Genomic DNA, 27,767 nt, shown 5'->3' with positions numbered 1-27,767 from the left:
CTGGTTTAAATAAATAATTGTGAATTGATGCATGTCCCTTATAAGAAAATGGATACAAAATAGTAACAGGAGTTATGTAGACTTCCTGCTGGACACGTTCATTTCTATTTACATTTGGTTCGGGCCACATGTATATTCTCAACTGCATATCGCGCTATATTCAGATGGATCAAGTTGTACAATTTAGAAAGGATATATTTTTTTTTTTTCTTTGCTGGTCAAATATAAAAATGGAAATCTAAGCACAATTGGTACTGGCCTTAATAGGTCTGATTTAGTTTGGCATTAATAGCACAGAAACGAGGGCAATGAAGCACAAATAAGGAGACAGCACTTACAACCCACCCACACCAAACAAAACTAAGCACAGGTAAAATTAAACTACTGTATTGGGTTTTCTTGTTTAGTGTTTTCTTTCATCTGGAATTCACAAAAAAAAAAAAGCAAAGCTAGTTCTTGATACTTTATGACTAATGTATATTGCAGTGCTGAAGTGAACTTTCTATTATGTTTAGCCAGCTTTACGAGCATTATGGGAATTGTTTATACATTATGTACATTTTTTATAATCCCCTTTAGGTGTTTCTCCTAAGTCTCCACTTCGTTAGGACATGATGTAATGTTAATTCTGTTTCACTATGCTGCCATCAGTCGCAAGGGGCACTCATCGATCTGCCACAGTCAGGGCCAGACTGGGAAAAAAATTCAGCCCGGGCATTTTTTAGTCACAGAGGCCCACTGAGAGGGGGCGGGCCAGATAGGGTGTGTTTTGTCACGCCCAATGACATGCACACTCAAAGGGAGCATGCTGGTTCAATGCTCTTTCAGGGCAGATCATGCACAGAGCTCTGCTGAAGAGGAAAAAGGCCCTGTATATGTTCTGTACAGCACAAGCAAATGTATTATTGTGCTTGCGCTGTGTTTGCTTGAAATTTGTCTCTGGTGTCTCCATAAATGGGATACCAGAAGACAAAAACGCCATGAAAGAGTATTATGCATGTGTTTGGAGCTTGCTTGTGGGATTGCGTGTGTGTAGAGTGGTGTGGTATTTTGTTAATAGGTTGATTTCAGTTGTGTTGTGTTTGTGGTGTAATGTATGTGTGTGTAGGTGCTGTAGAGAGTGTGTGTATAGGGGGCATAATTTGTAGAGGAGATGTAGCGAGTGTGTGCATACAGGCTGTAGAGTGTGTGTGTGTGTGTATATATAGGTGATGTAGTGTGTGTAGGGGTTGTAAAGAGTGTTTTTAGGGAATGTAAGTATGTATTTGCTAACAAGGAATCTAGTGTATACATAGGGGTTTCAGAGTGTGTATGTCAGAAATGTTGTGTGTGTGTGTGTGTGTGTGTAGGGGTCCCAGAGTGTGTATAGGAGATTGTGTGTGTGAATGTTTGGAGGGATTGTGTGTTTGGGAGCCAAGTTAATGTTAATATATATGTATTTCTTTGTTTTGTTTTTGTTTATAAAAAAGAAAAACTTATCCACCCTCCCTTCTTATCTTTAGCCTGGGGGGTGACGGGGGGGGGGGGGGGGGGGAACCGTGCTGCTATCCCTGGTGGGGTCCTAGTGGTGAGTGAACTCTAGCCTTGTGAGTAAACTCTTGCCATGACAACGCTCCGGATCTCGCGAGAGGAACCCGGCAGAGCTGCAAGATAGACCTCCTCCGGGTCCTCTCCTGTCTCCCTCCCCAGCCAGCGGCCGCAATACTCTGCATGTGGGCCAGTGAGGGAAATCTTTTATCTCCCCACCGGCTCATGAAGGCACACAGCGGGGCCGACGCTCGGATAGCGCAGGTCCTGCATCTACTGGCCGGGGAGATCCTGTGACCTCCCCTGCCTGCCTCGCCCATAGCCATTGCGACCCACCGGGCACTTGCCTGGTGTGCCCGCGGGCCAGTCGGGGCCTGGCCACGGTACAATTCCGGTAGGTGGCCAGAATGATGGAGGGGGGGTATCGTCCTTTTGGGTTGTTTGTTGCGTTCTTTTAACTCCACAGCTGGCCTATTGCTGTCAGTGCGGCAGCTCCCCCTCTCTGTGTGTGTCCTGTGTGATTATATAGGTCACGTCTCCTGGACAGACCCTGCAATGATCTAATTTGGTGTAAACTATACCTTTACCTTCCCCGAAGGCCAATACACCTTCAAATAATGTCCACAGAGAACCAGTGCATCGGTTTTCTAATTTGTCACAGGGTCTGACTACAGATAGATAAATGACATCCCTTTAGAATAACCTCAAACATTATAAAGACAAAGTTCCTCTGAGAACAGAAATATTGATTTGAAATGTATTTACATAATGTTCTAAACTCTGAAGCATCCTATGATCTGTGTTTGTGTGTACGTACACACAGTTTGTGCATATAAATATATATATTTCAGAAATATACTTAAAGGGACACTAAAGTCACCAGAAGCCCCTCAGATGGCCACTGGAGGGGCTTCCTGGCTCAGTGCTGCATAGTAAGTAGCCCTGCCGTTCAGCATCTCCACGCTCTGCATGGGGACACTGCATTTTCCTCATAAAGATGCATTGATTCAATGCATCTCTATGACGAGGTGCTGATTGGCCAAAACAGTGTTTGGCCCCGTCCCCTTGACGATTTTAGCCAATCCAATTCCCCATGGAAAAGCATTGGCTTAGCTAAAAATCGTCAATTCTGATGTCACCACGCAGGTGGGGCTAGTGTCAGCAGACCCGCACGGCGCTGCAATTAAATTGATTTTTTTTAATGCTTTTAACGGGGATAAAAGGGGAAGGCAAGCAACCTTAATGGTGGGTTTGCACTATAGGGTCAGAAATACACGTTTGTGGTCCTGACCCTATAGTGTTCCTTTAACTGGTGAATATGTAGAGAATTCCTATTGAAATAACAGCTGAAATGTCTCTGGATCTTTGCAATTTCTTTTGTTATTTAACCTACAAATAGTTACTGTTTCTCTTGAAATGTTTGTTATTGCTTTTCTATTTTTCTTCTTTGTAATTTTACATAATTTTAATATTATTTCTGATATATTTCAGGTGTCCCCATCCTGTCACATTTTCTTTAGCAATATGTATCCCACACAGTCTGTCAGAGAGGTACACAACTTTCGCAATTCAAACTGTTAATGGACAAGTCTTGTCGCCCATAGAATGCTGGAGGTTGTGTACACAAAAATATATATATCTCTATTTTTTTTCTATGTTTCATGTCATAAAAGTCAACAATAAAGTAAATCTTGTCATTTGCCGTCCTCTTTACTGAGCACATTCAACACTTCTCCATGATGTTTCCAACACTATGAAATGCATAAAAGGGACAATGTATCATTGTGTGTCAATTGAAAGTAGTGAAGGCCAGTATCAATGGGAATTTCATCTGCTGAACTACATAAACATACGTTCTCCACAAGCTGAACTTTAATGTTATAACAAGACTAACATTATAGTAAAGCCCCCAAAACAGGTCTAGTTTGATACCTTAACATGAATTGAGCTGGAGTGGCTGTACATACTCAGAGCCTGCTTACCTCGGCTATATACGGTCAATGAATTGGCAATTCACTGATTATCAGCAGGTTTCCTCCCAGCGGTGTAACCTCGAGGTGCAGCCAGTGTACTTTGCAGAATTCCTATGGATAAGGTTGATGAACCCATCTCAGGTTCCACTACCTATTTAGTGAATTCCTGGGATAATGTTGCCAGTGTTTCAGTTTCTACATAAGATATTCCACCTCACTGGTCCATTTGATATGTACAGGGCTAATCACTAAAATTAACTTCTAATTTAAGGTCAAAACAGGCGAACTAAAATAATTCTCTAAGTTAACAATGCTTTGAGTTTGGCTACTCTAACCTTAAACTTTAATTCACTTTGAGTTCTCAATTTAGTGGTGTTGAGATTTCATAACAGGGGTTACATGATAAAATCAGATACATCTCAGACTGTAATAATAGTTACTTAGGGGGGGTTTCATTACCCTCCTGTTGCCTTTTCTTAACCCTTTCCCCTCAACTGTCCAACAGGGTGGGGCATTTTAATTTTCTCATTGCGATCGTATGTCCCACCTGGTGGGACCGAGAGGAACATAACTTTATCGGAAAGTGATTTCTATAAACGAATTTGGCAAATTTGGTGAACGACACTGAAATTTTATCAGAGTGGAAAGTTAAACAACGTTAACGTGTTTCATAATTTTTTATTTTTTTTTTAAAGAAGAGTAGGTCTGATACAGAGGCTGTGAGTTCAGTGCAGACTGTAGCAAAAAAAAAAAAAATGGAGTCCTGCACGCTATAATTTTGCAGAGGTATAGACAAAAGTGTACATTGTCAGGAATTCAACTTAAAGTTTTGGCCAAAATTCTCCAGGTTAGCGATGTTTTCAGCTCATTTATCTGGAGTTTAAATTTGAAAATCAGTTTAAATTCCTGACGCCTCACACTTTAGTTAACGACCTTTTCAGAAAACTACAAACTACAAAAGTTTTTTGGGGAAAAATGGAAAATATAAAAACCGTTATTTACCGTTTGTGTTCTAGTAAATAGGTGTTTATAGGTGTTTATTCACTACACTAGCAGGTTATTTACTAAAAATGATAATTGGCCAGAATTCAAAGTTAATTGAAAGTGAATTTCAAACTAAAGGTCATAATAAAAAACATTGTACAAATAAGTTTTGCTTCTCGTTTGGTTATTTAGGTCTAAAATTTGAAATTTACTTTCAATTCTGAGAATTCTTAATAGTCCTGCAGGAATTTGAATTGCACAGAAAACTGCTTATTTTAGGCCAAAATAGTTATCCTAAAAGTAGCCAAGTTTGAGTAGGTTTCCATTGTGACTATTGGGTTTGCTGAATAGACCTGTATGTGCTTGTAAGTGAAATGCCAGTTTAACGCATTGGTGGCTGCTTAGGTACAAGTTATTTGGGAGTTTTTTTTTGTTTTTTTTTAGAAAACATTAGATATAAATACTTTATATGACAAGGTAGGACTTGTACACAGACGAGTCAAAACTAGGTCAGGGTACAACATGTATAACTGACCTGACTGCTTATCGATGCATGGGGCAAACTTAATGAAAAAGCAATGAATGGAAATGTAAAACTGCAGTTGGTCTGGAACTCTAGGTGCTAGCACTGTCCAGTAATTAAGCCATTTTATTGCAGTGTTATGTGATCGTTTATCTTGCTTATAAAACTGCACAACAGGACTTTCCTGTGCTTTGAAACGTATTGTTTGTAGCGAACAGAAGCCATTCATAGTGGCAAGGACCCTGAATTTCCCTATTAACGGTCTGTGTGCCATGGAGGTGGGCAACACATCACAGAGCTCACAAAGGGGTTAAACTATCTACTTGGTTTATGTTCTATTGTGGTTATTCAGATTTGTTCCTGTAGGAGAGGGGTAGATATTGTGAACTACCAGGGGCTTACCTAGAGCATGTGGCACCCGGGGCGGGTCCTCATTTTGGCACCCCCAAGGAGGTGACTGCAGGTGAGGTGGTGAGTATATGGTGTTCTATGGCAGGGGTAGGTGCTATATTTTAGGGGTGGGAACAATGGGATAGGGTGTTACATGCAAGGGTATTAGGTCAAGGTGGGGGGTTGTGGCAGGGTGTGTATTATGATAAGGTGGGGGTATATGACAGGGAGGGTGTGGGTATAATGGCAGGGAGGGTATTATGATTAGGTTGGGATTAGGGATATATGGCAGGGAGGGTTTTCTATGGCTATGAGGAGGGGGATCTCACAGGGTAAATTTACAATAATAAATTCAGCTGGTGCAGCAGGGGTTCTCTCTCCAGTTCCATCCCAGCCCAGGGTCAGGCAGTGCAGCAGGTGCAGGCAGTGGATCTAAAGAACCTGACTCTGACGCCCCGCATGTTCAAAGTGGCCGCGGGGGAGCAACCTGGCAGAATACACGCTTTGCGCCCACTGCTGGTATACTCCATAATAACCTCTGTGGTGCTCAGTGATGACTCTGAATACAGACTGGGAATCCCCTCCCTGTGCTCTGACTCACTGAGTGAGTGCCGGAGCCGCAAGGGAAAGGATATTATTGCTGAAGCAGCAGGAGGTACAGAGCATGGCACCCCCCTACTGAGTGGCACCCCGGGCGGACCTTTAGTACGCCACTGTGAACTACATCTCCCATAATGCTTTTACAGCCAAAAGTAGTTCACAGATTTGCAATAAATTGATCTGTTTCAGAATCCTCATTCGTTCCCAGTCGCACACTAGGTTATCGATTCTGTTGCCTGTGCCGCAGTCATTCTGACCAGACGATTAATCAAAGTTTTACTAAATTCCTGAATATGTGGTGTAGCATGAACAATCGGCCCCAAATATAAACCCGTTCAGGTCAAAAGGTAACCTGATTTAACAGTTTTTGAAGGCGATAAAATGCTTTCTCTTGGTATCGGTTCATTATAATCATGCAGGATTTTGTGTTAATGTCAAGCCTGCAGGCTACTCGACAGCCAATTTGTCAGTCTAATGCCAGTGCAATGTGTTAAGGATCAGAAAGACCCTAGGGACATTTTAATATCAGGGAGGCATAAAAACAGACCCAAAAAAACATGCTATAGGGCTGTAATTAATAAAAATGCAGTTTGCAGTAATAATTTATCAAATGCAAAAGTTTTTGTTTTTCTGAAGCATTCTTGATTAATTGAACCAGTGAGTTCTATCAGAGAACAAGATTGGAGTCTCCTTCACATTCAGGATAATTTTGGCCTCCATTTTTTGGGAAAGCTTCCCGAGTTGAGTTAAGAAAATAGATTATTGGTTTTGTGAAAATACAGGCTTTGCTGAAAGTGATCAATGCTAATCAATCTAATCTAATCAATTTGTTGAGTTAGTACATTGTCAATTGACAGGAATTTAAGCTTAATAACAAAATTCCAGACCACAAAAGCAGAATTGAAGAAATCTCCAAGTCTATGTTTAAAATTCAGCTATTTGGGGCAGAAATAAGTTGTACAGTTGCTCAATATTGTTCCTTAGCTCTACCTCTGACTGAAAAAAAAATGGTCATCCAATTAATTTCATTGAGACTATTAAAGAAAAATGTAGCCTGATATTTGAAATTTAAAGGTTGACTAACACACACACACACACAAGAAAACTATATAGAACAGTTTACATTTTTCATTCTGCTCTTATGCAGCAAATTCATCTCTCCAGTGAAGAATACGCTATTTTCACATTATACTAAATACCACAAAATGTGATGGGGGTCATACAGGTTTTCCTCGTGATCTATACATTTGTTTGCAGTTCTAGCACAGTTTATAATATTAGCACAACCTAACCCTGTAGAAAGAATACACATTTCTGCTTCCTTATCCACTCACCACCTCCATTTGCTCTTACATTGTTTTCTTGCGTACTAAATGCTAGACATGGCCAAATGCCCAACATGACAGCTGGACACGCAAAGTCTAAAGTGCCATCAAGGTTATGGGGACACGGTAAGGCCTTTCCCAAATGCTCGTGTTGTGCAGCCTCCAGGCACCCTCTGCTGTCAGGATCCCTGTATTGCTGCAAAGGTCAGGTATGTAATATTTGTTCTTTTTTTTTTAAAGTGACATCTTTAGAGTGGCCTTTTTTAAGTGAATTGGCAACAGGTGTTTCTCAAACACAAACTATTTATAGAGCCTTTGATCTCTCTTTCACAATAAACATAAACCATAAAAACAGTAATTTTTTAGGTTTAGTTTCACATATCTGTACGATATACCTATGATTTAAAACAGATAGCTATACAGTTACTAACACAGGTTATTTAAAAGGGCACTCCAGACTGGTAAGAACTTTTTAAGGTGTGTATATATATATATACACACACACACACACACACACACACACACACACAAAACATGAATAATGGGTAGTTCCCAATGATCCCTGGTTCACCTCACATTTGGGGTTACGGATATAGAGGGCTGTGTTCTGCCTGGAACAGGTATAGACCTTTGTGATGTCACTGAGCGCAGAGGGAGGGAGCTCAGAGCAGTAGCAATGCATGCAAATCGGTGCAGCTTTCAATAATAGAATGCAGGAAAACGGGTGTAGGCAAGCATACACAGAGCAAAGAGAATAGATGCTCATATTGCTTGGATTACACCTTTAACCCCTTAAGGACACATGACGTGTGTGACACGTCATTATTCCATTTTATTCCAGAAGTTTGGTCCTTAAGGGGTTAACAATCCTGAGAACACCAGCCAGTAACTAATGTCCATTTTCAGGATAAATTCATTGCATCTCTTGGTAATTGCTCCATCTAGTGGAAAGTTGAGAAAATGATTTACAATCCAACACTAAGAAAATTAAAAGGAACGGTCACATTTAAATATCCCTGTTTGATATTTGTGTCCATCTATTAACACACCCATTTGCTATTTTGGTCATTTGTTAATGCATTCTGTGTACATTATAGTCCTCTACACTTGCAGTCTCATTAGTATACATACCTATATATAGGTGTTATGATTTCCCAATGGTCAGCACTGATCAGCCTGGACATTTAAATGAAATTACACCTGTGATGTTATTGCACAGTTTTAATAACATTTCTAGGACATGCAGACAAACAATATTGTAAACTAGCGCAACAATAAAATACTAACTTGTGCATACTTGTTGGTCTTCACCATTAAATAATTCTTATAGCACAGGCTCATGCTAAGATTTACTGGATGCTGCACTTTGCATTATGGGATCATTCGGATACGAGGGTATCACTCTTCGCAGCCGCATTTGAATTTTAGCCATTACCTCTGTTCTCCGGCAAACAATGAAAATTAAACATGTTATATATCCATTCTCTAATAATTTGTCTAGCAGGCCAATGATACATTTTAACTGCCTAACGTAATTGCCTACAAAGTGATATTAATGTTGCAGGATATTAGTGTTCTAAATAAATCGTAATAAAACCAAGTACTTTAAAAGTAAATCTGCACATTGGTTGCAAACGTATCTTGTGTTACAGAGGTAACACATCCAGGCCTCAAAGAGTGTGTACACCTATTAAAATATATTTTATTCTGATCATGAACCATGTTTAATAAACCCAGCTCTCAAACACAGTGTGCTGAGCAGACTGATCAATGCCAAACCAATACGTGCCTTGCTTATAAAGGAAAGTAAAACAAAACACTGTTTGTCATTTTAAAACATTAACATCCATTTAAAGAATTAGAAAACACACATAAAAATAAAACATATCAAAGACCATTTCGTTTTGTTAGACAACTATTTTATTCAGAATTTGTAATCCTATTAAAATATCTCAATCACATTATTTGTTTACAGCAAGGTGAAATACAATTAAGCTTGTTCTTTCACAGATAATGGTATTTATTAAATCTCTAAACACAGAACAGAGCCACCTGAGCAATTATAGGCACAAACCAGAGAGCGATTGTTTGCAGTATACACATTTAACAAAATTAACTCTGGAGAAACAATCTTAAAATGTACTGTGTACAGGAACAAACAGCGAGCAGCCCTCCCATCTATTTATTACATTCCAGGACGTGTAGTAATTGGCAAATTACATTAGAATTCTAACAATATTGCTCTGGACAGTTCTAGAGCTGAAGCATTTTGTTGGCAATATACCATTGGCGCTGAACATGACATGAGTGTCTGAATTGTCAGGAATTCAAAGTGGATCTACATTTTTTGGCCAAAGTAGGAAACAAAACTCCAATTTGGATATTGTGGCCTTCACTTTATCGGACAATTTAAACTTTAAAAGGGACACTACAGGCACATATACTACTTTATTGCATTTGATGGGTTTTAGTCTAATTCAGATCCTGTATTTTGTTGCATGCTCAACTCTTTATAGTTTTGCATTAAAAAAAAAATGTTTTGCAGAATGTTGCACCATAGGACTGTCTATTTAGCCACTCCCACTCATTCCAGAAAAAAAAAACATTTCCTTATCAAATGTATGAACACACCTCAGCCATTGACAGCACTAAATGATCTGAACAACAAAATAACTGGCATTACAAAGAGAGGGCGCTGAGAGAGGCATATGCTGGTTTGTAGTATCCTTGACAGTCTTGCCATGCAGCATTCTGCAAAACATGTATTTATTTTGTGCAAAATCTGTAAAGATTTATGACATGCAAAAAATATATGTAGCATATTTATGAGGCCAAAATCTATGAAATACACTAAATGGTGTACTCACTTCTGTCTTCATCCTTTTTAATATAACAAACTGAAGATGTTAACAATGTTACCTATATATATCTTCCAACACAGGTGATTTGGGATCTAAGTTTATTCATGGCACAAGAGGAAAATGTGCTAATTGCTTTATACAGCAGATGCACAGGTGCACATACATGCTTGCCTTTAAGGGACATTACAGACTAGCATGGACTCTCTGTGTATTTAAACAATTATGAAAGAAATGCATAAAAAAAAAAAAAACAAATGAAAATATATTCACCTTTGAACGTCACATGTTTGTTTCAAACCCCTAGCAACTAGGACAGGGATAGGCAACCTTCGGCTCTGCAGATGTTTTGGACTACACCTCCCATGATGCTTTGTCAGCATTATGTGTGTAAGAGCATTATAGGGGATGTAGTCCAAAACATCTGGAGAGCCGAAGGTTGCCTATCCCTGAACTAGGAAGTGGCTAAAACTTGCAGCCCAACCTACTCATTCCACTGTTTTCAATGCATACTTTACAATTCCTGGGATTAGAAGTTCAACTATAACCCACATAATGCTGTACTCCCTATGCTTTAGAATGTAATAAATTAATGTACTCACTGTGTACAGCTGCTATACAGGGTTTCCCATAGACTGTGGGCTGTACATATTCCAAACAGGGATGAACATTGCACTTCCGTTATTTTGTCCTAAAATTTGAAATGCAGTTACAAAGACTATGTACATTTTAGTAGTCTGGAGAACGGGTAAAATGATAAGCCTGTTGCCATTGGGTTTAAAGTGTTAAACTGTTGTGACGGGGTTTGCACCAGTTTCCAGCAGTTTAACTCGACATTTGTTCCCCTGGCAGTATTTGCAGTATAGAAAAGGTTTTGCTGTGTGACCGGTGGCAGGCTCATAGCGCCATCTGATTCTCTCAGTGTATCCTTTTCCATCCATTGAGAGGAAAAGTACTTTCTATGTTTTGCTGGGTCTAGAGAAAGACCGTCATAGGGCAGCTGTGTTAGACGCCAACGAACAACATGAGGGTTAATCTGTTAATCAGCTGAAGTTATCAGGTGGTGGGAGTATTCCTTTAATGCATATGCAGTGCGAGGCACATTGTGCAGTTAAAGGGACACTCCAGGCACCCAGACCACTTCTGCTCATTGGAGTGGTCTGGGTGCCAACTCCCACTACCCTTAACCCTGCAAGTGTAATTATTGCAGTTTTTCATAAACTGCAATATTTACATTGCAGGGTTAACTCCACCTCTAGTGGCTGTCTATTAGACAGCCACTAGAGGTCACTTCCTGGGTTCTAGCACAGGTTTCCTGTGCTAGAGCGTCGCTGGACATCCTCACGCTGTGTGAGGACCTCCAGCGTCGCTCAAAACCCCATAGGAAAGCATTGAAATGATTTTTCAATGCTTTCCTATGGGGAGACGTAATGTGCATGCGCGGCATTTCCGCGCATGCGCATTAGGTCTCCTCGGCCGGTGAGCGAGATTAGTCTCGCCCACCGGCCGACGTAATCATTAGGAGGAGCGTCGCGGAGGCGGAGACAGCGGCGAAGGACATCGCCGCTGTCCCAGGTAAGTGACTGAAGGGGTTTTCACCCCTTCAGTAACCGGGGATTGGTGGGTGGGAGGGAGAGGGACCCTCCAGTGCCAGAAAAATGGATCGTTTTTCTGGCACTGGAGTTTCCCTTTAAGGTGTAGATGGCAAGCTATGATGACACCCCCAGTGCTGAAGCCATGGGAATGAGAAATGGGTTTTCATGATCTATATATGTGATTCTTTCCATGTTTTCAGGTCCTTTAAGCAGAAAACTTGGGCTATGAAGGGAAGCAGGTTCTCCCTGGCTGTTGCCATTAAAGACTTTGCTGAACCCTTGTAATCACACGCAAACTTTTCCCAGCTCTAGATGTAATCAGAAAAACTGAGTGGACTTGCTGTAATAATCAGCATTAACATTATTATTCATTATTATTATTCCTTAGTCTCATCTGTACTAAGGATCTCCTCAATGGACAGTAAACTTCAATATGTTGCAGAACCCATTGGAACTCAACATGGACTGTTCGCTGTTTTGCTATTAAGTCAATTCTGTGTAGAAGGTAAAATAATTATCTAAAGGAATGTATGGAATGTGGTTACCCCTATAGAGAGTGTGGCGATAAAAAAAATAAAAAATAAAGCCATACCAACAACTGACCTGATTCTTCTTACAAAGATGGCACACAATTCAAAAAGCACATGGTTGAATCTTTTTCCAGCCTTAAATAGAATGAATCCATTTACTTTCACCACTTATATACACATAAATATATAAAGAATCTTGATTAACTCAAGGTCAGGAAGAACTGGATAATTCCAATAATATTACACTGAAAAATGAGTCATTTTGGTTGGGAAGCTATTCAGAAAAAGGTTCTCCAACATTCTAATAATGTGTGTGTAAATAGCCACAGCAATCAGGCTGTGCTTGGCGAGACAATGAAATATAATATACAGTAGTGCGACGTGCATCGAGAATAGGGTCTCTCATCAATGAGGTGAAAAGCGGAAAAAGGGACATTTGCAAATTTAAGGTGGACCTGTTCTAAGCCCCAATAAACACTTTATCAGGATGAACAAAGGAGCAGGATGACCTCTTTTCTCAATGCTCATGGAACTTTGAGCATCTCTTGAGAAATGCAATATGAGTACAGGTGTTCTTTACAAAGTGCCAAGCTTGCGTTCTTGTGACCCCTGTACGCCCAGCATTATGGGGGTTAAATTAATTTACATTCTATCCTGTCTGTGCCAAGAGAGACAGGATACAACAGAAATTAAAAATATAATCTAAACTATTTCAAAACAGATTATAAAAATATATATAGTGCACAACCCACAGTCTATATGCTGCATATAAAGCCATGAGATTTTAACCCTTCAATGTCCCACCTCTTGAGTTTTTAATTCGCAAAACAGTGAAGGTGACTGAACAAATGATCTAACGTGTTAACGTTCTCCTGACGTACACTTTTGTTCCCCTGAACAAATTCACTGCTTAATAAATAAAATTAGTTAGTAAATATCATCTGCATTTTTCTACATGATTTAAGGTTAATTACTAAGCATTAAGCACTGCATTTCCCAAAAAGAACACTTAAGCCACTAGAATTAAGGAGGCCGTGCTACTTGATGGAAATTAAATGTCAATACCATTTTCAGATCTACAAGTTGGGTGCACAGCGTGTCTCTATAAGGGGTGTGAGAGCTATGAGCCAACCCAGGTGTTTCATTACACCTCACATCATCCCCATGAAAACGTATGGTGGCTGGGGACAGTAGGATTTTCCGTTCAACAGCTGGCGGGTCACAGCCCTGCTCTTAAGGGTACAATCCCATATGATCAGGACAGGGCAAGCTATGCTTTAACCTCTTCATGACTGGGGGGTTTGGCTGATTGGCTCTGGCATGTCGTGTGTCACATTGGGATTCAAATATTTGGCTCTGTTATGAAGAGGGAAAAAGATTTTTGACATCAATCAATAAATACTATAACTGTCACAGTCGTCGTATCTTTACAGAAAATATTTTATATTAAACTCTGCAGCATTTTAATTTTATATATTAACAAATAATCTTTACATCTACAGCAGCATCTGCAAAAAACAGCATAGGAAATGCAAGCTTGGGCAAAATATATCGTAAACCCGCGCAAAACAAGTGACCTTATAGCCACGGTGGACATTGGAAGACTTGACGGCTATAGATAATAATGTAGCTATCTGTATCAATGTGCCTTACATTTAATCAAGCAAGCAGCATTAAAAGCCATATGAATGTTTGGCTAGTGAGGACAGAGTGTTTTTAATCATATTTGACTCAGATTTCCTGAAATAATGATCAACCTCTGGATGTTGTGTATGGCTGGCTGAGAATCTTGAGATAGATAATCCACAGCAGCCACAGTTCAAAAGGTTACTCATCACTGTCCTAGAATAATAAATGATGTATGCACACATTCTGTTCGATAGGGACCAGTGGGGTCCTCACCAATCAATGCTCAGAATAGCTACAAGTTATGACAGCACAGTAAGAGTTACATTTCCCTTTTGGCGTTTTAAGATAGCCACTGCTTCTTCATGAGAGACCCCTTCCAAGCTCTCTCCGTTGACTGATAATATCTGGTCTCCTCGTTTCAGCCTCCCATCGACAACGGCTGCTCCCTGCAGATTTAAAAGTACATACTGTATGGTAAACGAGATCATGTTTTCTGTACTACATAGAAAACCAGAAAAAAAATATCTAGCATACAGTGATTAGCTAATGACAGCTGTCATGAGCCGAAACAGTCATCATCAGAATCTATCTGGAACAGATAAAAATTAGTATGTGTATTTATTTATTTATTATTTATTTATTAAAAATTCTTAAGAAACGCAGTCTTATTACCCATAGGGTCTCGATGCGCATACCAGCAGTAAAACAGACAAAACAATATCCAGCAAACAACAGCATTATAATCACATGCATTTGAACCAGGTTAAAAGTTTCATGTCATCCCATACGCCTGAGCAAATAAAACTGTTTTTAAGCTCCGGCGAAACTTCAATAGATCATTCTCAAGTCTTAATGTCAGAGGCAGGGAGTTCCAAAATTGCGCTCCCTGAACATCACTCGTTCTCCCTCCGCACTTTTTCTTTTTAAAATTTGGAATCTTCAATAAGGCTAAATCAGCCGATCTCAAGGATCGACTGGGAGTATAGCGTGTGAATTTATCCTTCAGATAGTCTGGTCCCATACCATGGACTGCCTTATATACCAAACAACCATTTTTAAACAGAACCCGTTCACGAACGGGCAACCAGTGCAAGGCTCTTAATGATGGAGTGATATGGTCATTGCGGGCCACACCCGTAAGTAGCCTTGCAGCTGCGTTCTGTATCAACTGTAGCTTGTGTATGATGTTCTGAGGCAGTCCAATGTACAGAGCATTGCAGTAGTCCAATCGGCTACTGATGATGGCGTTGACCACCGAGATTTGATCGGAGGGGGGGGGGGGGGGGGGTATTGATTTCTTAACTAATTTTGTTATCTGATATAATTAGCAAGAATCTCTTTAATAATTCACTATAATAATCTGGTAATTGCTATACATATACTCATTCCAGGGTTTCTTTTTTTTTTTCTTTTTTTTTTAAATGAGACACAATGGATCATGCTGAGTGAAACAACATAATCGTATTAATTGTAGATGTCACATTAGAACACCAACACAATGCACATCACGGTCTCTCTGCAGTAATTTAGCATAGCATAAAAATAAGGCAGAGATAAAAGTTACTGCAGTACCTAAAATAAACAGCTTAAAAAAACAGTAATAGACATTCTGTCTGTGCTGCACGGTGTGCCCATTGTAGCTCAAGCAGAGTAATTAAATTCCAGTCAATATGAAAAAATGAGGGCAGTGAAAAAAAATTAGGGTTTCCCGAAACGTTTGCTTTATAATTCTATATTTTGTCCTTCAAATGAATGGTTGTAGCATCTGGTTTCACTGTCCTAATTTTTTCATATTTACTCGAATTTAGCATGGACTACACATGGACTAGTATGGACCATTGTGTTTTTTTTTTCCTTTTGTTTTTTTCTTGTAACAAGACGTAGTCAACTACAATCTGGAGACTGAAACAGATGTGGAAATATTTACCTTTGAAAATATAGTCTTGACATAAATTGGCAGGTCACCATGAGGACTTCCAAAGCCCCCTACGATGCTAAATCCAAGCCCATCCTGGCCCTTCTCCAAATGGATCACTTTGGGTATAGGGGACCTAGACAAGAGGTATTAATGAGTTCTTCATAAATAACACAAGGTTTTACACACAATTATAAATCAAAGGGGCAATGCAACATCAAGAAGATCATAAATCCCAATATAACGTAAATATATACTTAAAGGAACACTATAGTCACCTAAATTAGCTAAATAAAGCAGTTTTAGTGTATAGATCATTCCCCTGCAATTTCACTGCTCAATTCACTGTCATTTAGGAGTTAAATCACTTTGTTTCTGTTTATGCAGCCCTAGCCACACCTCCCCTGGCTATGATTGACAGAGACTGCATGAAAAAAAAAACTGGTTTCACTTTCAAACAGATGTAATTTATCTTAAATAATTGTATCTCAATCTCTAAATTGAACTTTAATCACATACAGGAGGCTCTTGCAGGGTCTAGCAAGCTATTAACATAACAGGGGATAAGAAAATCTTAATTAAACAGAACTTGCAATAAAGAAAGCCTAAATAGGGCTCTCTTTACAGGAAGTGTTTATGGAAGGCTGTGCAAGTCACATGCAGGGAGGTGTGACTAGGGTTCATAAACAAAGGGATTTAACTCCTAAATGGCAGAGGATTGAGCAGTGAGGCTGCAGGGGCATGTTCTATACACCAAAACTGCTTCATTAAGCTAAAGTTGTTCAGGTGACTATAGTGTCCCTTTAAACCTTTTTTTTTTTTTTTACACATTTGTAGTTCATTCACTAAATTAGAAATTGTGTCAAATCAACAAAGGAATTGACATTTTTTGGCCAATTAACCAAAATGACTAGATTAGCATATACGCCCAGAATAGCAGGAGTAACAAGGCTATAAAGCCAAATCCTGGGGAAATCGAAACATAGACTGGGAGATTCTTATTCTTATTGGTTTACACTAGTGTCCACAATATATTATAAGATAATATTATTTGTTTTACATTTTTTGTGTATATAGTGCCCTCAGCCTGGATAAATCAAACCAGACAGTAATCCTCTGTGAATTGACCTTGAGAGAGCAAGAAAAATGTGAATTCAACCCCTACCAACCCACCCTGCCAACAAAGTCTTATTTTCCTTTATAATCTGATACTATGTATCAATGTAATAGATATTAATCTGCAGAGCACAGTAAAATCATGATGATGATGACCATTGTACAGCGCTACGGAATCTGATGGCGCTATATAAATAATAAAATAATAATCATCATCAATGATGATCTGATATATTTTGTCATTGGGAAGCACGGACTAGCACTCCAGCAGAGGGCGATGGTAGTTTTACACAGCAAAGGACTTAAAGAATTCTTATATAAATAGACAGTGTAATATATTTGCATCCGCATTTTGCTTGTATTATTTTAGGATTAGTTAAATAGCCCTGCCTGAAAAGGAAGTGTACTTACTCTGCTTCCTCTGAATGTGGTTCGGCAGCTGTGTTCTGACCTATAGACATGTTTTCCAGGTGGCTGGCGATTGCACTAATATTTGTATCAGCTACAACCTAAAACAAAAAGGTAAATATGACTTACACGACACACTCTCCGCAGCATCTGGTGTAACTTGTATGTTTTTAAGCACTATATAACATGTAGAATCCTAAATTGCAATGTTCTGATCAACTTTATCAATATTAAAATGCCAGAGAACAACTATTTAGCATTTTCAAGTGACACCAATTCAGCACATAACTCAATGTCACTAATATCTGTATTATTGTAAATTTCCCTGCTCAACATTTTACAGTATTTAAAAAAAAAAAAAAGAAGAAAAGAAATCAGGTGACTCTGTAGATAAGAGGTTATTAAAAAAAAACAAAAAAACAAAAAACAAACATAAAACCATAAAAACCCCTGCTCCATTGAGGGTCCTCTGGGGGTTTTGGGCACGGATTACTGACCCAATTCATCTTGTAGATTCTTCCCTACTCAGCTGGTACACAGCCTCCCTATGGATACACTGCCTTTACACTTTTTATTGAATTGCATTAAAGATTAATATGAATTTTAAAGTTGTATAATTATAAATAATATATTGACCCTGAACTAAACAAAACAAAACAAAAAAAAAAATGGGAATTTTGAAACCAGCAAGCCCTAAACAAATTTGAACAGGATTGGATGGTAAAAAAATGTGTTGTGAATAAATTGTACTGCAAGCGATACAAAGAGACTATCTGGTTTAATAGGAGGCCACGCAATTTTCACAACCAATTCAAGCTATTATGGAACAGGCCCAATTAAAAAAAGGGTTATCCGCTCAACTGGGACTTGTCATTAGCGGAGATGGAAAAAGAGCTGCAAATAGTTTTTTTATTCTTTTTTTTTTTTTAAATCTTGGGTGATATGGCCTATAAATTGGAGTCAATTCCTTGTATAGTGTTGTGCGTCCCCGTCAGACTGTTTATACATAATTTCGGAAATGGACCACTGTCTCCAGATTTGTATTCAAGGGACACTTGAGAGAAGGAGAGAAAACCAGTATTTTGGAGCTTTAATAAAATCCTTATCCGACAGAATGTAAATGTGAGTTCTTTGCTGACCCAAAAGTACAGCATCGGCAGTTTTGCAAAGTGCGTATTGGGAAATGTATCCATACCGCATTGTACAGTGCTACGGAATCTGATGGCGCTATACAAAAAATAAAATAATAATACCACTTTTGGTCTGACCATGAATGGCACCATTAGACATCCTGGCAATGTTGCAATAAAAGACTCACATTGGCTAGCACCTCTAACTACAAACATTCTTGGTTAAAGAATTGGGCATAAATCCTTTTAGGTCATTACCATAACACTTAACTCTTAACAGTTATTTCTGCTTGCAGACCAATATCCGATCCAACAAAAACAGAGAATATGAGAACTGGTAAGAACTCAATAGCTTGCCCTTCAATTAGTCCCTGCTCAAGTCTCAAAAGTGTTTATACTCTATTGTACCATTTGCATATCAGACTGATCCCACTTATAAGCACAGTCCAGAACCAAAATGCTGGCAAGTTCTCTCTGCCCGTGAGATACAGCAACCCTGGACGATTGTTTTGGCCTTCTTTGAGCCTCGTCAGCGAGGTCAGATTTAATAAAAAACATGGGGTATGTGAGGTCTGAAACCCATATTTACTATTTGATTTAAACACAACAAACAAAATGGTAATCACAACAACAGTTAAGGGAAGATTCTATCAATGTCTTCAATACTGGTGTATGCACGGTTTATAAAAATACACATTGCTCTCTTCACAAAGCTATCCACTGCAAAACAGATAAACACATGCTGTGTTTCTTAAGTAAGATCAGCAGGAGAAAATACAAAGCAAGGATGTGGAAACAATTTGATATACACCAGCACATCAAGAAATGTGCTGGATCACATATAATAAAAAAAGAACACCAGGCAAACAGCAACCTGTGTCAGACTGGATAAGAAAATATATCTACTTTTAACATCTACCAGGACACCCGCATTGCGTGGATAAATAAAGAGTCGATGTGCTTTGTAGTATTGCTGTACGAGCAGCTGGTTTTTTTAAATGTTTTTTTTAATATCTTGGTTCTACCAATTCCTCACTATGTCACGTATCTTTGCTTGTTATATTACTGTTGTAATCCAGAATAATACTTTGTTCCACTAAGGTGGCTTTCCAACGTTTCCAGTCATTTGAGCGACACCGGACATTGCCTTTGTCTTCTTGCGTGATGTTCAACAGCCTGCACTAGTAAAAGCCCAACTTCAGGAAGATGTGGATTAATCAACTTGTATCTACTGTGACTGACAGTTCAAACACTGACTGTATTGAGAGTTCAGTAATATCGCGATGATGACCCAACTAGTGGGCAATCAAGCCCAACAGAAGTTACAAGGAGAAAATGGCAGCTCTGAAAAAGATGAACTTTATCAAGGAGTAAAATAAATTAACTCTAGCTCATGCTAAAGCCAAAAGTTCCCTTTCCACCAGTAACATAACCTCAAAATTCCACTTGGCTTATCCACTCAGTTATCAAACTTAAAACTATATTTAATGGCTTTGATTTAATTTATTTACCGTATATACTCGAGTATAAGCCGACCCGAATATAAGCCGAGGCCCCTAATTTTACCCCCCAAAAATGGGAAAACATATTGACTTGAGTATAAGACTAGGGTGGGAAATGCAGCAGCTACTGGTAAATTTCTAAATAAAATTAGATCCTAAAAAAATTATATTAATTGAATATTTATTTACAGTGTGTGTATATAATGAGTGCAGTGTGTGTGTATGAGTGCAGTGTGTGTATGAGTGCAGTGTGTGTGTATGAGTGCAGTGTGTGTGTATGAGTGCAGTGTGTGTGTATGAGTGCAGTGTGTGTGTATGAGTGCAGTGTGTGTGTATGAGTGCAGTGTGTGTGTGTGATGCAGAGTGTGATGCAGAGCCTGTGTGGGGGGTGGGCATGTTTATTATTTTTTAATTATTATTTTTATATTAATTTTTTTTTTGTTTTATTAATTTTTTTATTATTATTATTTTTTATTTTATTATTATTTTTTTAAAATATTATTTTATTATTATTTATATATTTTTTGCGTCCCCCCTCCCTGCTTGATACATGGTAGGGAGGGGGGCTCTCACTCCCTGGTGGTCAAGTGGCATTGGCAGTTCAGTGGAGGGGGCTGACAGGGAGCATTTACTTACCTCTCCTGCCGCTCCTGTCAACTCCCTTCTCCTCCGCGCCGGTCCGGTCAGCTCCCTCTGCAAGTCCCAGTGTAAGTCTCGCGGCCGCGCTATGACCCCGCGGCTCTCGCAAGACTTACACTGGGAGCAGACAGAGGAGCTGACCGGACCGGCGCGGAGGAGAAGGGAGCTGACAGGAGCTGCAGGAAAGGTAAGTAAATACTCTCTGCCAGCCCCCTCCTACACAGCCCCTTGTCTGTATTATGGCAATGTAAATTGCCATAATACAGACATTGACTCGAGTATAAGTCGAGTTTGGGTTTTTCAGCACAAAAAATGTGCTGAAAAACTCGACTTATACTCGAGTATATACGGTACATCAGAATCAGAAACAACGTTTCAACAGATTTATTTACAGAAGTCATCATTAAAGTCTACGGGAATTTTTATAGATACATTATTTGAAAAGTTTGTTTTGTTTTTTCTTCTTCTAACAGAATTGAATAATTTCGGATTCAAATAAATGAAACAAAGGTCTATGTTAATTGTCATCCAATATTTGTCTCTTGTTATGTGTTCAGTCCATGGGATTGGGATGGAAAAGATTTTGAATGGACTTTTAAACTGAACTAGAACATTCTAGTACGCATTAATCAAAACTGGCCTTGTTCAAGCATAAACCCATTCGGTTGAGACGATTCACAAATGAATCACTTTATGTTTTGTATTGATAGAGGTACTTCTTGGAGTGGTTTTCTACAGTCTATGACACAGACAGCATCCAGATGTCAATGGTAAGCTGGGTACAGCAAGTGGCATCTACCATGAAGGATATCAACAGCCAGGCAGGATAATTTGTTCTTTGTGTTTTGTTTTTTGCAAATGTTTCTGCCAAACCTAAAAGAAGGGTGGCAAGACTTCCTACATTATCCCTGAACATCCAGATGGCAGGCTGTAATTTTTTTACACTCTGATTGGTCATATACTTTTATAGCATTTCCAGAAAAGTTGAACAATATGATCAATATATACTCGACAGCCAGCTTGAAGCACCAGGAAGTGAGGCCAGCAACCATATGCACAGCTTCCTTATCTCATTACAACACCTGCAGACGGCAGATTAAACCGAGGGAAGGCAGTGAAGCAGTAGGACTGGATGATTGCTCCCATGAGACCCTAATCTTCCATTTCCCAACAGCATCTGTGCAATCCTATAACGTGCTGCGCAGGACATCCTGATAATACCGCGTTCTACACTAGTGAACACAATTATCTGACCTTTCACTGCAGACTGTACTCATCGGGACATGAAATTAATGGCACAGTTGTCACGATTAGATACTTGACAATAATATAAGCATTTACTTTACATTTTAGAATATAGATTAACAAGAAAAGATTCACCCCTATTTATAACTAGATAATTAAACACACATGCAGGACCATTTATATCAATAAGAGAGATCATTTAAATTCTACAGCCTATATAAAAATCACACACAGTTGCAAAGAAAGTACTGCAATATATGCTTGTTTGCATGAGAGCATTCTGATGCCTTAAATGTATTTTTGAAGCTTTTGTTTAGGCACTCATCCAGGCCTCAGTAGACCCATTAATGGAGTCCAAAGGAATACAAATAGTAGGAGTCTATATATTTAACAAACAAAAAAACAAAACAAAGGTGCCATGTGAATAATACAGATTTCGTTACTCTACATGAGTATGTTGTTTTTGCATAGAAAAAAAAAAAGTTCAGGCACTCGAAAAAAACTAAAGATGTCCGATAGAAAACTTTTTCTTCCTGGTCTAATTTGATTAGGAGACCAGAAACATCCATAAAATTTCTAGTTGTATTCTGGTTGTCAGGATATTTATATCGGCAGACATTTTGTGCTATGATAGAAATTAAAATGTATATTGTCAGAGTCACTCTGAACAGACCAGACTCCATTTTGTTATTTTCAAGTTAACAAAGAGACACGAAATTTCTATCCTTTCTGTAAAACTAACCACTTTGCCAGAGCTAAGGAATGCTTGTATATACAAATCGAGTGATAAGAAATGAGAACGGGGGATGGACAGACTGTTAGCTAAATGCTTATGGAATATAATCAATTCTAAACCCAGACATTTGTGACAGAGAAGATCAAATAATTTAATTTTTACTTTCAATATTGTATAACGTCCCATTGTAATAGAGAAAGGTGAAACTTAGTTTAAGAACTGTCAGATTAGAAATTACAGCAGGAATTGGAGACACACTGTCTGAAGAAAACCCTTTGAACTGACAGAAAACTTAAGTTATAGACAACCATAAAGATAAGGTAAATGACGTCAAAATAGCCACCAGGAAAAGTTAACTCTTTCATGGATAGGTATGTTTAGTGGGACGAGACTGCCCTCTATAGACCAAATACTTAAATTGTTATCTGGAAGGTAACCACACCTCCAGTGTTTCTATTGGTCTATCACCTAGTGAATTTTCCCTTTAAAAAGTTAAGACAAAGGGAAGAGAGGTATGCAGAGAAAGCAAAAGGAGCAGTCGGAAGCAGGCTAAGAAAGAAAAGCAGAGAAAGAGACCCATGAAACATTCCTTGACACTTAGCTACCTAAGAACATCTGATGAGAACATCTCTTTAATTGGTAAATATACTGGTTTCATTGAATTAATCTAATTTAATTAAAACTTTTCTAATAGCATGATATATGACTGGATAAATCACGATCAGATTTCGATATTTAGAAATCTTAGTTAACCAAGAAGTATATATTTATAACCATTCCATGCTGCAGATGGAATTAGAATAAGTATATGATAAGTATATGCATATCCTGATATTTATCCAGGTGTATTGATTTGCTCTAAAATAAGATAAAATATCTGTTTAGGCAAGTTAAAATTCTGCTTATAGAACATGGTAGATTTCTCTTATTGGATGGTTCCAGGAAGTGACTAATGAACTGGTTTAATTATTTTATTTAAAATTACATGAGAATAGATCTTAATTACATAGGAGGTCTAGCCAGCATTGAAAGGGTTATTCTAACAGTTAGCTAAGTTTTATGGCCTTACGCTGCATGAAAGCTTTTCTCTGTGTGAAACTTTCACTTTCGTTTCTCTGTGAACTACCGTCATAAATCTTGTCTCGACAATTAAGGCTGTTAGCCATTGGAAGAGGTTTTTACATTGCCATTGTATTGCATACCATGTTATACTAAATATTCATTGATTATTGTCACGCATGTTACTTATTATTATTATTTAAATTGTCACAATAAATTGTATCTATTTTTATAACAAATTGTGATTTTATTTATATGGAATACACTTCACTTACACGATAACGATAACGATCTTTGGGATCTGAGAATTGAAATAGTGGGCAATTCTTAACTGTTTACTATCATTATCCCATAAATATCCCCACATGGTTAATTTCCAAGCTTTGCAACACTATATTTCATCGTCAGATCAGTCCTTGTTCTACAATGTGCAACAATTCTAATGTATTTTTGTACGATTGGTAGCCTAAACTAAAACATTCTAAGATCCATTATATCCACTATAGTAAATCATGTATTCTTTTTTTTTTTTTTTTTTTAATTCTTTATTTTTGCGTGCATGAAAATCATAACAGGTGGGCTTGTCATGCCCCAACAGCTTTGACAAGCATATACTTAAGCATTTGTTAACAGTTGGTCAGCATATGGAGGGTTCTGCACAAATTTTTATATATAAGTAAAGAGTAATAGTAGAGGAATCATTGCATATACTAAAATTAAATATATGTGGTCAATGACTAAATTCCTGTTGGTCTGTCTCAGGTTTTGTGCTGTAAGCATGCTGGTCAGGCTATGTACACCTCGGCTGTGCTGCACAGCTATGTGTGACAGTGTTACGCGCATAGATAAGTCTAATGTGCGGCTACCATCTATATTCAACAATGCGGTATAACAGTTAATAGGCAAATCGATATGAGTGACAGTCATTGCTGACCGGTTGATCAATTGGCACCCTCGTTTCCAGATAGGAAGATCAAGAGATCAGCAAGGGAGGTATATATGCAACAAGCAGAATTAAACATATATATGTATATATAAAAAAAAACAAAACAAAAAAAAAAAACAGGCATATATCACTCAGCTAAATCACGGCGAACTTGAACAACCTGTGTGAATGCTTGAGGAGCAGGGTAGTGTCTCTTTTGTGTGCCGCTGACAAAGTGAGCCATGGGCGTATGAGAGACTAGGTATCTGAGCAATAGGTTGATAGTGTGTGAGACGAATGTTTGGAGAGTAGTGGGCAATAGCCCCGTACTCCGTTTGTATAGCCTGATGTAAGCTGTGCTAGTGGGGGGAGGCGAACTGCCTTAGCCACAGGGAGTTTTCTACATGTCTCCCACCTTTCCCTTTGGGGTTCGGCCGTGGGAATCAGTATCGGTGGGTGATGGTGTTAAGTGAGGGCCATTATCCTGGCCTCTTGGAAGGTCGTGGGTGCGGTAGGGCTATGTGTGGCTGAGTGCTATGTGGCAGTGGGGGTGTCCCTGTGGGCGCGTGGGAACTTCAGTGGAAAGGTGCAAACAAAACAGGTAATCAACAAATTAAAATCAGCAAACTATGAACAGTCCTCCGGCACCCCCAGGGTTGCAGTTGGAGTGTTTGGCGTGGTTCTGCTGGTCTGCAGGGAGTAGTCAGGCCAGGGCCGTCGTCTTCGGCGCGCGGTTGGATCCCCTTGGAACAAATGTCCCTGAGGTTGCTGGGTTCCATTGGTGGGGGTGGGAGGCTGAGCGGGGTTGCTGCGTCAGGTCTGCTTGAAGGCCCAGTGATGAAAGGTGCGTCGTCGCTTCCTGCAGGTCCGTTATCGAGATGATAGCTGTTTCGTGTGTCACCTGAAGCTTGTGGGTCGGGCGCCACCGGTAGGTGATGTTATGCGTGCGTAGCAGGGATGTGAAAGGTTTAAGGGATGCTCGCCAGGCCATGGTGCCCCTGGATAGATCCGCATAAAAAGTGAGGGCCATGCCCTCGAAAGCATATGGTGCGCTGTCCTTAATGGCGGCCAGGACAGCCATTTTATCTTGCCGTTTCTGGAACCTGACAATCAGGTCCCTTGGGGCTGTTGCCGGGGCCGTTGCCGGCTTGGGGATTCTGAATATTCCATCTAGGCACAGTCCTTTGGCCTGCCTCGGTGGGAGCAGTGCGGTCATCAGGCGCCTTATGTAATGTGGTAGTTCTGCATCCAGTATGGAGTCTGCTATGCCCCTTATTTTAATATTTTGAGCGCGGCGTGCGTCCTCCATTGCCGCCATCTTTAGGTCCAAGGCCCTGTGCTGGAGTCGCAGTGATTGTATTTCTTGTTGCAGCCCGGTTATTTGCTGCGAGTGGTTGCGGGTGTCCTGCTCCAGGGAGACCGTGCGGCCTGTCAGGCCCTGTATGTCCCTTCTTATGTCCGCTACGTCCGTCTGTATATTTCGACGGAGTTCCGCCAGCAGTTCTTGCATCACTGCTTTTGTTATCGGGGTTGAGTCCGGCTGCTGTTTGGGCTGCGGTGGCGTCTGTTTAGTGGGTGAGCATGGTTCCTCAGGGTCCGATGGTTGTTCATCTGACTCCTCGAAATAGTCTGTGTACGAGGCCACATCGTGCTCCTGGGCGCCATGTGCGCGCCGCCACAGATCTCCGATGCTCATGCCGGGTCTTGGCTGCTCAGGCTTCTGTTTTTTGTTTTTTCTGCCCATCTCTGCCAGTTGGACACAGTGAGTAGGGCTTATTTAGGTGAGTAGAGGTTAAATATAGTCGTTTTTTGCCGTTTTTAAGCTGAAAGCTTCAATCATGTATTCTTAATACTATAGTTACCTGTTCAATGTTTAGGTACCCAGCCCCCCTCCAAGTGCATGAAAAATTTAGATTTACTTACCTTTTCTCCATTGCTGCACTGGTTTTTGATGCAGCTGGCCAAACCTCCATGGCTGAGATCAACAGTCTTGATAATCTCAGCCAATCGAAAGCTTTCCCATAGGAAAGCTTTGGGAAGCATTGCGCATGCACAGTAAATCACCTTGCGGCACCAATCAGAATATCCTCAGAGATGCATCGAATCAATGTATCTCTATGAGGAGCGTGCAACGTATTTATGCTGAACCTATGTGCTGTACAAAGTGCAGCATTGATATAGGAAGCACCTCTATTGGCTGTCTGAGTGACTGCACCTAGAAGTTTTACTAGATAGCAATGTAAACACTGCCTTTTCTCTCAAGGGACATACTATACTCACTAGAATTACTACATTAAACTGCAGTGGTTCTGGTGACTACAGTGTCCCTTTAAGTGGAAAGTTTATTCATGCAGGCATCTCTTGCAAGAGCTACCTTGACTAAAAGCCAGTTGTTGATTTGGTTCTTGTGGCGAAACCAACCTCGCCACTGGGCCCTGGAGAAGCCTGTTTGCTAGCCTCCTACCTGCTGACTATGGCCCCTGGGTTATTTGGGACATATTGTACTTTATATTGCTGCAACTGGCCCTTTTAAAATCATCGATGGACATATTGGGACTTTTTGGGATGGTGGCGAAACCGACCTCGCCACGTGTCCTTGGAGGGGGCCGATTGCCCGCCTCTTGCCTTTGGACTATGGACCAGACTTTATGGGAATGTGATACCCCAGATAGCTATACCATGGAGCCTATTCATAATGAAAGACTATGGGAAAGACTTTAGCTCCATGGCAATTGTACTGTGTGAGTAGGATCTGCGCGCTATTCGGTAGTTTTGTGCGTGCAGATCCCAGCTATCTGGGGATAGGTGAAATGTCTGTGTGTTATGTGTAAAAGGTGAATTTATGTATTTTAAAGTGTTTTACTGTCTTTGTGTCCCCATGTGCTTAATGGAGTCTGTCTCTGTGCTGGGAGATAATTGGATTACTTCTCCAGCACAGAGAAGGCCCTGGAAAGCTAGGGGTTTTAAAAGATACTTTTAGTAACTTTTGAACCCCTGGTCTGATCCATGCCATTTTTTAATATGTTGTTCCCCTGAATGGATTGATTGTGGATATGTATTTTTATGTGAATGTGATGTATGGTTTTAGAGTTAGGAAAGTTGTGTAAAAGTATATTTTAAACTGTATGCATAATGGGATTATGTGTCACACTAAGGGG

General features: G+C 39.6%; 1 protein-coding gene across 1 annotated transcript in view; it reads right to left on the bottom strand.

The window, feature by feature from the left end:
* Positions 1-12,423: 12,423 nt before the first annotated feature.
* The window catches only part of PATJ (PATJ crumbs cell polarity complex component), a 231,961-nt gene continuing 216,617 nt past the window's right edge, over positions 12,424-27,767 (bottom strand). The window contains exons 44-46 of the mRNA XM_063428064.1: positions 17,377-17,474; positions 15,862-15,985; positions 12,424-14,380 (exon numbers count right to left, since the gene is read on the bottom strand). Coding sequence (XP_063284134.1) covers positions 14,234-14,380; positions 15,862-15,985; positions 17,377-17,474 — 369 coding nt within the window. The 3' untranslated portion in view covers positions 12,424-14,233. The remainder of the gene's footprint in view (positions 14,381-15,861; positions 15,986-17,376; positions 17,475-27,767) is intronic.

This window comes from Pelobates fuscus, chromosome 7, assembly GCF_036172605.1.
Source record: "Pelobates fuscus isolate aPelFus1 chromosome 7, aPelFus1.pri, whole genome shotgun sequence".
NCBI lineage: Eukaryota > Metazoa > Chordata > Amphibia > Anura > Pelobatidae > Pelobates > Pelobates fuscus.
This window is presented reverse-complemented; position numbering and strand designations above follow the sequence as displayed.